This window comes from Heloderma suspectum, chromosome 11 (genome assembly GCF_057233095.1).
Source record: "Heloderma suspectum isolate Gila_16-S chromosome 11, 16-S_ref, whole genome shotgun sequence".
Lineage (NCBI taxonomy): Eukaryota > Metazoa > Chordata > Lepidosauria > Squamata > Helodermatidae > Heloderma > Heloderma suspectum.
Window position 1 is genome coordinate 22,014,697 of NC_139468.1, and position 16,077 is coordinate 22,030,773.

General features: G+C 41.0%; 1 protein-coding gene across 8 annotated transcripts in view; it reads right to left on the minus strand.

Annotated features, from left to right (window-relative positions):
• Window positions 1-2,788: 2,788 nt before the first annotated feature.
• CEP152 (centrosomal protein 152) overlaps window positions 2,789-16,077 on the minus strand; it is a 60,696-nt gene continuing 47,407 nt past the window's right edge. For all 8 annotated transcript variants that reach the window (XM_084817126.1, XM_084817125.1, XM_084817120.1 and 5 more), the window contains 10 exons: window positions 15,525-15,788; window positions 14,914-15,045; window positions 13,446-14,099; window positions 10,592-10,763; window positions 9,229-9,405; window positions 6,781-6,871; window positions 6,592-6,695; window positions 5,772-5,928; window positions 4,312-4,415; window positions 2,789-4,071 (listed from right to left, as the gene is read on the minus strand). In XM_084817126.1, the coding sequence (XP_084673252.1) occupies window positions 3,137-4,071; window positions 4,312-4,415; window positions 5,772-5,928; window positions 6,592-6,695; window positions 6,781-6,871; window positions 9,229-9,405; window positions 10,592-10,763; window positions 13,446-14,099; window positions 14,914-15,045; window positions 15,525-15,788 (2,790 nt within the window). In that variant the 3' untranslated portion in view covers window positions 2,789-3,136. The remainder of the gene's footprint in view (window positions 4,072-4,311; window positions 4,416-5,771; window positions 5,929-6,591; window positions 6,696-6,780; window positions 6,872-9,228; window positions 9,406-10,591; window positions 10,764-13,445; window positions 14,100-14,913; window positions 15,046-15,524; window positions 15,789-16,077) is intronic.

Below are 16,077 nucleotides of genomic sequence, written 5' to 3' on the forward strand. Positions count from 1 at the left end.
GCCAGTCTGCCAGGCGACCTGAAAAAGAATTTTTAGGTGATCTTCATATACAAAAAAAAAATAAAAAATGGTGTCCATAGCACTACGGAGCACCAAAAAAGTCACATTTAGCTTGTGTAAAAAAATCAATCAATCAATCAATAAAAATTGAGGTGGGGGGCAGTGGAGGTGGCATTCAGACCACAGTCTGTGTGTTGTCCACCCCCGTCTTAATGACGTGTGCCCAGAGCGCTTGAAGGGCTACCTCCTCTCAGACAGATTATTTCCCTTTACTATTAACATTTACATTTTGAAAACGGTTATGCACTATGACTTCTTTACATTGCCCTGTTTTGCTTTCATGAATTATGTTACACAGAACATATTGATAGAAAAACCCACTAGGGGGAAGTAGAGCGCTATTAAACCATGAACATTTTTTCAATCTCACAAATTTGAGTTTAACCGAACAAATTGCATTTGCACAAGTTAATTAATGGCTATGGTAAGGCCAAAGGATAAAGAGAGGACCTACAGTTGCTTTCCGAGAAAACCAAAATGCTGATTAGATAATGACAGTTTTGCTGTACAATTTGTTTCCTTACAATAACCATATGGAAAAATCCAAAAATATGAGAAGTGGCATTTAGCTGTAATAAACGGATGCCACTCATTGCTGTAGCTGCATTTGTATCATAGAAACTCATTGGTCTGGAGCCTGTAAATGAAGGTACTTCCTTAAGGCCTATCTGATGCTACCTTGTATTAAATATATACGCTTTGGTCTCCTTCAATTCAAGAAGCCCTTCTATTGCTTATGAGATGGTTGAGAGGTCTAAGGATGTTCATATATCTCCTCTATTGATGCTTATTCAGAAATATTAGGAACTGAGAGAGACTAGATCAGGGGTTGCCAATGCAGCACCTGCAGGAGCCATGGCACTCTCCAACGGCACCCATGATCGACTCCTTGCCCCCTTCATAAAATTAAATGTTAATAAAAAAACTTGAAAAATGTTAATGCAACAGGTTCTCCTTTCTGTTCCTGAATCTGCCATTGATCAGCTGTTCAGTGGGCAGGCAGGAAGGGAAGAATTGCGTTCTGGCCTCACTTGAACTTCTTCCATCCACACAGACCTTTCCCCTTTGCTCTCTCTCTCTCTTACCTCTCCACTCCCAGCTTCTAGCCTTGCTATTTCTCACCACCCAAGCCTTCCTCACTATTTCTCCCCTCCCCAGCCCTAGCCTCCCTTCTTTTTCTCCCTTCCTAGTCCCTAGCCTTGCTGCTTCTCTTCCCCACCCTCTTTACCTTGCTGTTTCTCTCCCTCCTAGCCTCTATGCTTGCTCTTTCTTTCCCTTCGACCCTTTTCCCTTGCTACTTCCCCTACCCCAGCCTCTAGCCTTACTATTTCTCTCCCCACCACCTCTTTTGACTAGCCAGGCCCCCAGGAGCCACATCCTCCATAGGAGCCATTTTGTGGTTGTGCCCACAGCAGTTTCTCAAATTCCCAAATGTGTCCACAGGTACAAAAAGTTTGGGGACCCTGGACTAGATCATTGTCCATCCCTCCTCCACACAGTAGGAACAAAGCCCAGACAGGCCATAAGCCAGATTTGCATATTTCATGATACTTGACGACACACTTGACACCTCATTGGAAAACTCTATACTCAGTGATTAAACATGTTCAATCTCCTCTTAACATATAACCACACCATAGCTTTTTATACCACCAGAAGTGGTATAAACTTCTGCATGCCAGAAGTTCAGAAAGTAGTACCAGGAAAAATGGTATGTAAAACAGGGGGTTCGTCTCCCCATGGTGCTTCAACTCTGTATTTCAGTATTCCTCTATAAAATCACTCTCACTTACAAGGTTTTTACTGTTATGCTAGAACTTGGCCTCATCACTGACTGCAGACATAGTTTGCATCCCCATTGACTATAACACTGTTTATATACTACAGCAGGTTTGTGCAAAACCGCTGTACTGCAATGCTCGTTTTAGACATGAGAAAAGCATGGGCAAATGACCTGAGCATTAGGTACAGCGTGAATAATACCCTCTCACAACGATGAGCATCTCCTGCTCCGCAGTCCTTGAGACAGGGGTGTCGGATCTCTTTCAGCCCAAGATCTTGAATTCCATTTCAGAGAAGCAGTCAGGGGCCACATTCCAGTGTTGGGCAGAGCCAAGGGCAAAAGGCAGGGCCAAAAAAGCACCATATTTTAGCTCTTCCTGCCAGTAACCAAGTCCTAGGAGAGGCATGTCAACCTTTTAGAATGGGGAAGAAACTGCACAAAAGCCAGGAAACTACCGAATGATTGGTAGCTGGGGAAAGGGCGTGGCCCTCTGGAGAACCCAGGAGAACCCCAGGTAGTCCAGATTTGGCTCCTGAGCCTCTGCAACCTTTCCTTAAGGTAGCCTGAAATCTGCTCCCCGAGGCAGCTGCTTCACTGTACATCACAGCAGGGCTGCCTCTGAACAGAAGAGCCCTTTCTGGCAGGGGAGCGCCAGATACATTTTAGTGCTCCTCTACCTCTGAAGTGGAGTGTGCCAATATAGGTGTTACATACAAACCTGAAAGACAATATTTAAAGATTCCATGCCCTGGTATTTCAAACATACAAGGTGTGGTCTGAAGGCAAAGCTAATCAGGTTTAGGTCTGGCCACTGCCTAGTTGGGAGACTGCCTAGGAACCCCATGTCCAGCACCTTGACGTCTATGGGGAAAAGGGGATAATAAATGTACTGAATAAACAATAAGACACCGCTATCTTTGAAAAAAGTTCTGTGACAATTGTACATACAGACCACAAAGTGTCAGTTTTATTTCTGTATAATTTAAAAAAAGCTTGCATTGGATTGCACACTAATCTTGAGGTATAAAAATAGATCATTCCACACACAACCCACACACAACACACACGCACATATATAAAAAGACAATCTATACACAGTGAAAGTCAGATCGCTAAGACATATCCCAAACCCACATAAATATTTATGATTGGCTTGTTCATGTAACAGTCTAATAAGGAACTCAAGAAATGAACAAAACACTCCAAGACTGCCCAAACAGGCTTCCTCCACAGCTTTCATTTAAATATATTTAAGCATCTCTTTTGTGAGAATGTTCAGAAAGTCCTTGATGTTTAATCAATGTTGATTTGTGGGCTATCAAAGCCACTATCTTGTTGAAAAGCCGTAACATCTCTTATCTGTTTCCTTGAATGCAGCGGGTTGTAATTTTTTCCTACCGTTGAACATAACATAGCACCACTCAGATGGCCTTCGTTGCATTTTATGTCTTGGCTCTTTGTAATGAGCATGTTGTCTTTGTGGCCACTGGGTTGCCTGCAAAAAACAGAAGCATCTTCCTTGGTGTGGGAAAAGAGATTTGCCATGGGAACCTGTTCACAGTATTCTTCTGGTATGTTGGAATAGGCTTTTTGAACAGGATACAGAGGCACATCATTGTTGTCCATGTGTAGAGTCTCACTCACTAGGCTCCAATCAGGAGAGCATCCTTCATCTCTTACTGGAGTTTCCTGTATGCTGAAGTTTTCGGTTTTCTCAGATGTTGCCTTCCGGTGCTTAGTAGACTGCGTACATCCAAGTTCTTTTACAACTGGCCTATCATTTAGGTTTTTAAACTTTACATAAGATGCCCCAGAGTCAGAACCACCACCTGTACAGCTAAGTGGGTGAATGTTTGGAAGCTTTGCTTGAGAAATACATGAGGGAGGATTCTGGAGTGCGGCAGTATTGATAGCATGAGGTAGACCTTTGTTCGTACTTTTGCCTTCGCTGAAAGGCATCATTGCTATGGCACCAACTGAAGGATCATCCAGTTGCTTAAAAGCTCTCCCACCAACCTGGGGTTGGGAAGTCAGGGCTGACTGGCTTTCAGCATCAAGTTGCTGTTGTAAGCTACAAGGTATACATTTCTGGGTAGTTGGGTTACTGTTTTTTTTGCTCATGCTTCTGCCGTGAGTCTGATTTTCCACTAGGATTGACCTAGATTGTTGCATGTAATTTCTTTCAAGTTCCTCAACCCCAGAAAGCAACTTGGAATTTTGTGACAGGGCTAGAAGGTGGAATGCAAAAAGAAATTAAATTAAGCAAATAATTTTGAAGGAAAAAAATTAGGACATTCAGGTTTTCAGTATTCCTTCAACAAGCTTTTGGGTATTCCTTCAATACACAAAGCACTATTTGAAAGTATAAGCTATACAAGCACTAGGAAAGCAAACATTACTTTCCCTTGTTACTAAAACAGATGGCATGTATGAAAAACAGGGGATAACCAGCCTTCATGTTACTGTACCTGAGTGGGTGGCTTTGTTCTGGGATGAGTTACGAACAGGAGTTTCTAGTATTTTAGCCATTGTAGCAATTTTGCCAGCAGCACAGATTATTTTCTTCTCAGCCCTGTAGGAAACCCAAGAAGAGTTTTTAAAAGTCCATCTCTTCCTAGACTAATCTGATTGACAGTTTTGCAGCAGGAAATTAAAGGGCTATTCCAACCACCCAAAGCTATCTCAAGTTACAAGAAAAGGCTTTGAGCCCTTTAAAAAAAATTAAAGAGATCTCAAAAAGATTTCTCTAAGTTACTGCTACTCAAAAAAGATGAGATTTCAGAAATCTCAGGATAGAGCCCATGATCTGTGATCCTGCCCAGATACAGGCTAGGGGAGCTGCTACTGCCTCCCTTTATCAATGAGATGAAAAGGAGGATTTCTCTTGCTCAGCAAGTGGGAAACTAACTTCTGAGCTTTGGCAAATTCCACCAGTGCTTTGAGCAGCCGATTAGATGCAGTGCTTAGCCCTCCCCACCAGCATTTCTGCAATGAGTTGTTGCAACAGAAAAGAAGGAAAAGTCATATAATTGGCTGGTTACAAAGTCACTTAAACAACAAAAGCCTACTCGGTGAAAGGGCTGTGGCAAACCATTCTAATTTCATTGAGAGCATAAAAGGTTTTCAGCAGTTCAGAGCATGAAATGATGACTATATCTCATCAAATGCTCTCTTTCTCCAGAGATGTGCTGTAACAGTCTTCAGCTAAAAAATCTGTTTCACTTAAGTGGTCTTCTGGGTGAGCAGCGAACTCATATCTCATGAAAACCGCACCCTTGTGGCTGTTAGTGGCTCCTGCTTTATGCTGCTCACACAAGTAGATCACATGAGTGCATTTTTTCCCATCAAGTTTGGGTGTATTGTTGGAACTAACTCTCAGTCACAGGAAAACTGATAGGTCCAAAAGAACACCTCCCTGCCCCCCAAAACAACACCAAAGTGGATAGGGTAGAGGAAAATACTTTTGCTCTATTCCCATTTATCCGATTACATACCTACTTGGAGAGTGTTGCCAATGATTATATTATTGATATGCAAAATTAAAAATAATTCCTATGAAGTTATGATTTGCAGACCTCATTCCCATTTCTCTGCAGCTCATCTTTAAAGGCATTTTTGCTGTATACACTGTACAGCAACCATGCTGTAGGGTGTATATAGCAAAAACTTAATTGTATATCACTGCTTATTCGAAGGAAAAAATGACTTTGCAAACTGTCAGAGTATCTTGATGGGAAGGTAGTAAGCTATACTGGTTTGTGTACCTTGATCACCTAGGTAGCTCTTAAATGTACAGACAACTGAGTATACAGGTTGCTACAAAAGAACAGAACAAATTTCTGCTTTTAAAAAATCTCAGAGTACATAAGCTGGTCAAAGGCAGTTGTCCTTGGTATCATCTCATCTAATATCATTACAAATAACTCACGCTTCATGTTTTCCATCATCAATAAGAAGCTGCTGAAGACAAATAAGGTAATATTTGCGCATTTTCCGGGCAGTCTCCTGACGTTCTCTTAATACTTCTGCTTTAATGATCTCTGCAGCTCTCTCTTTACTTTCATGGATGTAGCGAAGCATATCACCTACAAACAGCGTGCTACAAATTTATATTAAATAAAGCACCTATGTTCTAGAGATATACACAACGGGAGTTTCAGAAGCATATGACCATAATTTTTAAAATAATAGCATGAAATATATTAGAAAAGAGACGGGGGAAGAACACAAGTGTAATCCCGATTCAGTTCCTTTGTTATAAGCATTTGTTGTTCAGTCGTGTCCGACTCTTCGTGACCCTATGGACCATAGTACGCCAGGCCTTCCTGTCCTGCGCTCTCTCCCGGAGCGTGCTCAAGTTCATATTCATTGCATCGGTGATGCTATCTAGCCATCTCATCCTCTGCCGTCCCCTTCTCCTTTTGCCTTCAGTCTTTCCCAGCATCAGGGTCTTTTCCAGAGAGTTTTCTCTTCGCATTAGGTGGCCAAAATATTTCAGCTTCAGCTTCAATATCTGTCCTTCCAATGAGCACTCAGGGTTGATTTCCTTTAGGATTGACTGATTGGACCTCCTTGCAGTCCAGGGGACTCGTAAGAGTCTTCTCCAGCACCACAGTTCGAAAGCATCAATTCTTCGGCGCTCAGCCTTCCTTATAGTCCAGCTCTCACAGCCATACATTACTACTGGGATTATAAGCATACAAATCGATAAAATGGTTACTGAACAATATTGATTTTTTAGCACTTACTCTTAATTTTGCCCACTGCTTTAATATATTGGGATCGCATTTCTTCCAAAGCTTTTCCATCACAGGAAGTGCAAGGCTTTAATACACATCCTTCCGATGATGATCTAAAAGCACATGAAAATATAATACTCAAACTGAGAATGAAATTGCAACTGTCTGGAAATCGTTTGCTCTCTTTTTCTTAACTACCTTGGGGGAACACTGGAAGCTTTCAAATCATCAAGTTTGCTCTTCATTGCAGAGTTTTCTTCGATTAGTGTTTCTACGATTTTTTCATTTTCTAAAAAACAAACAGAAAAGAAATAAAAATATAAGCATTTAATTTCACTGGGTATTTATATAGAGAAACCTGTGCAGAATTTTTCTATGATCTGAACTCGCCACCATTGTTAGCCTTCTGTAAAGCACCTAGCTTTCTCATTACATCCACTGTTATCAAAATATTTTAAAATCCAAAAGAAAAATCCATAGGCAATTCAACTTCTTTGCATTTGGTGACAAATATAAAGCACACGCAACCAGCATTAGTCATAATACTTAACACAGAAGAGGTGTGTACAGTTGTAAGCCAGTGAAAGTATCTTAGCATGCTTTGCTTTACACCAATATGCTAAAACTGTCAAATTTTGTCTTTGTCTTCTCATTCATAGTTTGTGCCCTATTTGATTTGGATTGTGAGGCCAATGAGAAAGTGATCCATTCATCTGGTAATATACAACTATAATGTACACTCCTAAACCAACCCCCTTTGGAATCAGATGTTTGTTCCAAATATTGGCCAGTTGTAAATATCTCCTTCCTGGGTAAGGTGTCTGAGCAGGTGGTGGCTGGGCAACTCCAGAAATTCCTCCAAGACACGGATTATCTGGATCTGTTTCAATCTGTTCAGGTGTGACTCAGAAACTGCTTTGGTTGCCCTAGTCATTAAATATGTGGTTGCCCTAATCCTGTACAGGGAACAAGAAGCAGGAGTGAAGCTGGGCTGCACACTCAGCTGGCACATGCAGGAGCTCCTGAAAGTGCCAAATGAATGCACTTCACTCATCCTTCGCCTTCCCCTCATGATAAGGATGAGCAAAGCCAGCTCCCTGGCTGAAGCGCAGACTAGAAGAGCTCCAGCTGGCACTTTGGTTGGGGATCCAATGATGTCAGGGGACAGGGCCTTGCCACTGACGTCATCTGGCCCATGAGGGGCCTAGGGGGTGGGGAGGCAATCCAGCCCTGAGAGACAATATGGTTCGCTACCCCGCCCTTATGGATTACTTGTGCTGGAAGAAGGTCAGGGGAATGTGGCCATGATAATTCTCTGGATCTCTCAGCACCCACTGACCACCATATCATATCCTTCTATTCCACCTAGCCAGGATGGAAGATGACTCATCAGACCTGGGAGACAGGATGGTGTTCAACCTGTCCTAGAGGGGATTGTACTCCTCCTAAAGAATCAGGTTTGCAATTTGGGGGTGCTATTAGGTTCCCTTGCCTTCCAAGGTGTGACAGTTGGCAACAGGAGATAGGGCCCTTTTGGTTGTGATGCCATGGAAGCTGCCTGGTGCTAAGTCTGATCTCTTTCCAGCACCAGGTGAATACTTTTTTTAATCTTTTAGCTCAGATTTTAATGCTTTGCTGCTCTGCAGTTTAACATCGTTGTATTGCATTGTTTTGACTCTGTTTGCTTTAATTCATTATAAGTTGCCCTGGGAGTTCTTCAAAAAAGAAGGATGGGATGCTAACTGTGTAAAAAATAAACAAAGCCACCTTGGAAGGGTTTTTTGCCCTAAAGGCAGGCTATATATTTATCCAAATAAATCATTTTTTAAAATTCAAACAAACCAAAACTGCTTGTCCTTCTCCTAAGCCTTTGACTAGGGATGGTTATAAGGTACAATTTAAAACATTGATGTACCATGTAATATTGTTCATATTTTTAGGGCGATGCAAGCAAGAGGAACTACCAAGCAATAAGAACTCAGAAATGGCGCAAGACACACAAAAGGAGCCCTTTGTTGGGGTGTGTGTGTGTGTGGTGGGGGGAGGTAGAGGTGATTAATATAATATGAAGGGCTGTTTAACATGCATACTGACACTCAAATTGCAAAGTTATAGTCTATAACTAACTCCATCAGGACAACTGTGTGACATGAAAAAGATATTGTAAGAGCACTTTCATTGTCAAATGATTACTTTTTTCACTACAGATCAAATCCTAGGATACACAATAAATAGACACCTTCCTAATTCCTTTAACTTAAAAGGCAACTGTTCAAACAGAATTACTATTATAGAAGGGTTGTTATGCTAGCTCATCCAAGTGTCAAAATCTGCAGCGAGATCTGGCTTACACGTGCATTTTTATCATATAATTGCTGCAACGTCAAGTTATTATAGGCATGTAAGAATAAGCCAGAATTCTTAGACCAAAGATAGAACTTTCAGATGACTTCTCATTACCTTAGACGTAATGCTTTGCAATGGAACCACTTCATTAAATACAGCTGCCAGCCATCAAGCATAGAGATATCAAATGAAGTACACATATGTATGAACGAGCTAACTGTGTTACACCAACAGATTTCACACAGCCATGGGGGGGGGGAATCCAATCATAATTTTACCTTGATAAATAAGGGTACAAACCTTGGACTTGCTCTGACTTTGCTTTGTGTTCCTTCACTGCAAGCTGGAGATGTTTGCAAGCTTTGTCAAGTTTCTTTTTCAAATCCTGGCATTCTTTTTCCTTCCTTTCAAGCTCTTGGTGGCAATGTTCACAGCAAACATCTTGGGATAACAGGTTTCTTTTCTTACACTTGGAATCTACAATCAACCAGCACAAAAAGTTACAGGTCACATATGGGGCTGAAAAAACCGCAAAAAGAAAACACCATGAACTGGTAGCACTGTGTTTTGGGTCTGAAACTACTGTTCGCTTGTCTTTTTCTGAAAGCCTTGTATGGTTACAACAGGTGACCATTACCTGTCTATTACAAGTGTTTGATTCTTCTTAATTTAAAAAAAAATCAGCTAGTTTTGGATTTGGACCAAGCACAGTCATGTTCATTCTACATTTCCCAGGGAATCCAAATTACAGATTATACGATTAGTGGGACCTACTACTTGTGGTCCTGCCATTTGCAAAAATCTAGAAGTTTTAAAAAAGTGTTCTGTGGCCAGCCATGTCCTCTTCTTTCTGCCTGCCTGCCTCCATGCCTTCTTTCTGCCTGCAACCCAATTGTTGCAGCACTGGAATTAGCTAACCACTAATAATATGATGACCCCTTTAAAAATTACCATGTACTAGGTCTGACTGCACAGCTGAGAGTTTGCCCATAGTCTCTAGTCATGTTAAGAAGCCTCAACTGCAACACTTTTGCATAACCATGAGAAAACCAGGGAAGTGGAGCAGAGATAAGGCTACAGGCTACTATGCTCCACATGCTTAGCATGCATCTGATGCCATCAGAGAATGGAATAGGAGGAAGTGCAAGAGCAAGTGGCCAGCAGAAGAAATCTCAGAGCTAGCTGAAAGAGAGCCTTCATGCTTTCTTTGGTTAAAGCTTTGACCCAGAGTCCATTAACTGTGCAATCCTGTGTACAAGGAGGTCCTACTGTGTTCAACAGAGCTTACTCCCAGGTAAACACGCATAGGATTTCACAGTAAATTGATTAATATTGCTGGATCTACTGTCATGTCACTCATATTGCTCATATGAGTCACTCAAATGTCTCATATTACAGTATTTGTGCAACTCTATAAAAAAGCGAAGATATATTTTATTTATTTATTGCATTTATATCCCGCCTTTTTTCCTCCTTAAGGAACCCAAGGCGGCATACACAGTCCTCCTCCTGCTCCATTTTATCCTCACAACAACCCTGTGAGGTAGGTTGGGCTGAGAGTCTGTGACTGGCCCAAAGTCACCCAGTGAGCTTCCATGGCCGATATGAAATAGAGCCAACTATATCAAAATTAGAGCAGAAAAATAGGAGAGAGAGATAATACCATTATCCATTTCTGTCTCCTGCAAAGGTAGCTTTCTCAACCTTCTTTGTAGTTCTACTTGCTGTCCAATGTCATACATGGAAGGCCTAGCTTTGTCTCCAGTCTCTCCTTCACCACTTTGCATGCAAGAGTTCTCTGAATCTTTGAAATTATAGTCCAAATCTTCATGTTTCTGCAATGGACATCATGAGTTTAAATTCCAAAGGACAGATTGATCTGTTCTTAAAAATTAGTAATCTTGCATAGTACGAAAGTCGCAGTTAAGTTTTACCTTAGCAATTATTGTTTTTTAAAGTCAAGAGGGGAGGTACTAAGATTAATGCTCACATCAGTCTTCAGTTTAGAAAGCCTAAGTCTACTGAGAGCAGATGTCAATTTAAAAGGCCAACTCAACCTAATTGGTAGCAGTTTTATTAGGGCATCACTTATCCGATATGCAGATTGTGCGTGTTCCATTTAAAACATTTACAACCACCACTATGAACCTGAACAGGAAACTACCTTGATGAGCCCAGTGAAATTTCCTAATCAAAATACTTTGTTTTGGGTAGTGTTTATAATGGCCTTTATTAAGATTGATTTATATTTATGCAAGGAGATGAAACATGCTTGTTCATTAAAACTAGCCCACGTAAACAGGTCACAGAGCATCACAACTTCAAAACTGAGCAGCCTCTTCATACCAACATATTTCAAAAGATCCTTCATTTTAAGAGCATTCTAAAGTGTCCCTCACCTTTCTGAGGGGGCTAAAGCCAAAGGCTACATATAAAGTCATGACTCCCACAGCAGTCAGACTAAGGCAGGAGGAAATGTGGTCAAGGATGACCCACTCTTGAAGCCTCTCCACAATGAAGCATCGATAAAAATCCCCACATTTCTCGTCTCTGGAAAAATTCATGGTGCTCCCTTTTTTTTTTTTTTTAAGTTGATCCTCTGTTCTCGTTGGGTTTGGTAGATCCTACCTGCTCATCACTTTTTGCCCAGAGAACAGATAGAACTGGGTTTTTTCACAATGAGGGACACTTGCACACACACCCAGCGTAGAGCAAACTTAGTAATTCCCACCAGTTTTCTTCCCCAGAGGCAAAGAGCAGCTGTGGTTTAACTTGAGAATGCACTGAAATGTAACAGCATCAGTGGAACCTTCCTAGCAACAACAGAGAGGTTCTGAACGTTATGACAATGCATGGAATTTAGTGACATCAAACAAAACAATCTTGCTCAATGGAATTACTTTGTGGCAGTTCACCTGCGCTATATTATTGCTTATTCAACAGTGTTACTTTTTATTTCTTTGGGGCATGATGTGAAATGGAATGGAGAGCTTATATCTTTGTAAAAGCAATTTAAAGTTCTTTTTGTGAGACCACGGCAGCTGTAATTATTTTTTATTTTCTTTAGGTGCTAAAAGAACAATTATAGCTTTTCCCCCTTTTGGCTTATCTTTTTGTAGTTCTATATACTCCAGAACCTGTTTCTAATGTATGAAATATCAACTATAAAAGAAAGCATCTCTGAACATGGTGAAGGATTTTCCCTTCACTACTAAGTAAACTTAGCCCATTCTCAAACATCTGACTTTACAAAGAGGAGCTTCCAAGTATGTTTCAGCCCTAGCTTTCTTCCTTTTGAATATTAAGCCCCAAGGAATATTCTGGGCACTGATTCTAGAGACTAGCTTCCTGAAAGGAACAGAAGAACATGGGCTAGGCCAGCCTTCCCCAAGCTGGTGCCCTCCAGACATTGTGGACTTCAACTCCCATAAGCCCCATCCAGCATGGCCAATGGTCAGGAATCCTGGGAGTTCAGTGCATAACATCTGGAAGGCACTAAGTTGGGGAAGATTGGGCTGGGCAAACCCAGTACTACCAGGACAGACACTGTTCAGTCCTCAAGATGGGTTCTTTCACTGCCCACATTAGTTATTTTACAGGATAGCTTCTCCAAGGAGAGGGAGCCAGCTGCTTATATGCAGCTACTGAAGGACAGCATTAACCAGTACTAGCTGCTAAGACTAGATGAGGCTATTTTTCCCCTGAATATGGTGTTGTGGGAAAGAGTATACGTTTCTTAGGTTCCATCGCCCTCTAGTATGGCAAAGAAACAGAACTTGGATGGAGTTACGCAGATGAAGACATGGGGCTGTACAGACAGAAGCAGGCTTGATTTTGAAATGCTGGGGTTGCCAGGGCTGGGAAATAAGTTTAGCACCCCCCCCCACCCCCAGTATTCCTTGGTTGCCATTCACGCCTACGGGGGACAAAACATTCACTTGCATGAGAAAACCAAAGGAACTACTGTTGCAGTGAGAGCCAACCCTTATTTATTTATTTATTTATTTATTGCATTTATACCCCGCCTTTTTTCCTCTTGCAAGGAACCCAAGGCAGCTTACATTATCCTCCTCCTCTCCATTTTTTCCTCACAACAACAACCCTGTGAGGTGGGTTGGGCTGAGAGTCTGTGGGTAAGATACAAGCATCTCTGTGCATAGAGCTTGCAGAAAAGTACTTCATGACCCCAGGGGTATTTGCAACTCTTCCCTCCACATGCACACACCATCCACCATAAAGACAGGCATTCCGCAAATGTTAGCATAAAATAGTGACAGGTGAAAATCTAGTTTTCGAAGGCTACACTTGTGAAAATGTATTTGATCCTCCCTCTTTGCATGTATACAGAGAATCATTTAACATCTTCCAATAGGTGCTCTATCCTTTTTCCCAGCTCTGCAAAAATACATAGAACTCTCTACTAAGATGGAAAGCCCAATGTTTCTTTTAAAGCTGTGTATAATCAATCAGTGTGTGAAAGCCAAAATACAAACTGTTTAAAGCAACATAAATGTTACCTCAGTCCACTCTTGCTTGGCTTTTTCTAGAATAGCATAGACTGTGCCTCTATATGCTTTCTGCAAACAATATGCCAATTTCTCTTTGAACTGGAGGTTGATTTGAATAGGAGGAGAAGCATTCCACTTAGCTTGCCAAGCATGCCCATCGCTTGCACATCTGACCAAATCCTTATGAATGTTATCTAAGAGGAGTTCCACCTGAACTAGGATCCTGTCCTCATACTGGCAAATTTCATTTTGGAATCTTTTGGCTTCCTGAACTGCCCATTCTTGTTGCTTCCTGCCCAAGGACATCCTCAGTTCTGCCTCTTTTTCATCAAGCAGTTCTTTCTTCTGCTTTGCAAAGTCTTCTTTGGTCTTTGCGAGCACCTCGTTGATTTTATTCCTGTGGTCATGCAAAAAAGAATGATAATCTTTTTCATTTTGTTGTTGTATCCTGAGGACCTCCTCTTGCTTCTCCTTGTTCCACTGAGTCCGAGCTTTTGCCAGTTCTGCTTTAATAATGGCAGGGATTTCTTCTTTTTTGAGTTCCAGTTCCCTTTTAAGGGAAAGGATCCTCTCTTCAAGCTCCTTGGTCTTTAGTCGAGTTTGAAGACTGTTCTCAAGTTCCTTCTTCCATTTCTCTTCAGCAGCTGAAAGAGCCAAGGATACCTAAAGAATGCAACACATGACAGCCTGTCAACAATACCTTAAAGATTTCTCTGAACATTCTATCAAGATATAAAGAGATAAACGGCTTGGTAGAGACATAACACTGCCTGATCTACTAATGATGGTTTGTCAGTCAGAAGCCCACAAGCTTGCATGCTCCTCTCCTCCCCTCTTGTGTGGGCACTTCCTTCCAACCTCATTCAGTTTCAGTAAGAATGGTTAGTGTTACATCTGCAGTGAAATTTTCATTTACCATAGTTTGTGGCAAAATTTTGCCATGGTTAGAAGCAAAACTAAGAGTGGTGTTTTAACATAGGTATGTGTAGGGAGGGGAAATGCTAAAACAAGACAGGAAAGAGAAGGAGAGCGTGAGCATGAAGGGCATTCCAAACCACATAGCCAGCATTAGGACATTGGGCAGTTTCACATCTGCACTAGCCAATATTTAGCCATTTGATAATACCAGCACTTCTATGTAAGTTCCTATTGTTGTAGTCAGTGGTACTCTATCTTGAATTCACTATAATTAAATAATACAAGTATTATGCACCAGATGCATTTTTTAAAAAACTAGACAATTTAGGAAGAAAAGACACACACACTCAAAATAAGTGTGTTATTATAGACTTCAATATCTATCTGTTTGGAAGCAAAACACTGGCTTTACAGAAGTTAAGCAGATTTTCAGATACTTTCCTGATGTAATGGACATAATTTTGCATCTTTTCCAATTTGAACCTAATTTGTTGAGGTATAAAGCTGCCACGAACTAAGCTAGTTAAGTCTTGTTTGTCAGAATCTGCCTGTTCTCTACCTGTTTTGTTGTGCTGATTTCAGATTCCTCCTCCCATTTTTCCTTGGCTACTTTCAAATGTGCTTTGTACTCTTCAAGCTCAGTCAGTTCTTGCAGCCACCTGGCACGAGCTTTTGTCAGAGCTGATTCGACCTACAAATGGTAAGTGGGAGTAAAGACTGAGAAATTTGGTTTCAGTCACGTTTCAATTAAAACAAAATGAAAGCAAAGTTCGGTTTTGATTTAGATATTTCAGCGGCAATCTTGCCTGTGCACAGTGCAGTTACTTAAAACCCACTGAAGTCAATGGGATTTAAGCAGCCTAACTGTGCCCAGAAATGAAGCAGTAGACATTAAAAGCTAGGCAACTGGCCTATCACGTTATAAGGTTTTCACCTGTGACAGAGGTAATTAAAGTGCAAACATTCAGATTCATCTTGAAATAATTAAAAAAAAAACACCTGCGCTATTTAAAATAGTTTATTAATCATTCCTAGCTTTCAGTGATTTAAGCCTACTGTAGTTAATTACATCCACATGAGGCAAATGTATTTTATGCTAACTCTTGCATATGATTTGGCCATATTTGGGCCCTGTTAAAAACAAGGCAAAACGACATGTCTCCTTGTTACCTGACTGGCAATGCTCTCATGATGTCTTGCTTCATGGTCTCTCAAAGTCTTTTCCTTTCCTTTCAGTGCCTCCCGAAATAATAGTGTTTGCTCTTCAACTGCCTCTGCAATCACCTGGCGCAGAGATTCATCTGTGATGGATAATGGCTCTGTTTGGCTGCAATGATCTTCAAATTCCACTAAAGCGCTCTTTGTTCCTTCCAAAGCTTGATCCAGTCTATGCTGCCACTCTTTTTCAACTTCCTGAATAGCTCGGTCTTTGGTCTATATGTAACAGAGGATTTTGTTTTTAGAACAGACTGGGAAATATGTGCATATAGACCCCTAAAATCAACTAAACTGTTAAACATAAAAGCTAGATTTCATATGGATAATTGCTGGCATAATCAAAGTGAAAGCAAGGCTTAGATTTATTTTTTCTTTAAAAGCGCAAAGAATGGTGGTTTTCCTTCCAAGAGTCGAAGTGAAATGATTCAGATGTTTTCTGACAGTAAGTGCAAAAGCTGCACAAGATCCTCTTGATCTCCTTAAAATCAGAAGGGTATGAGTACAC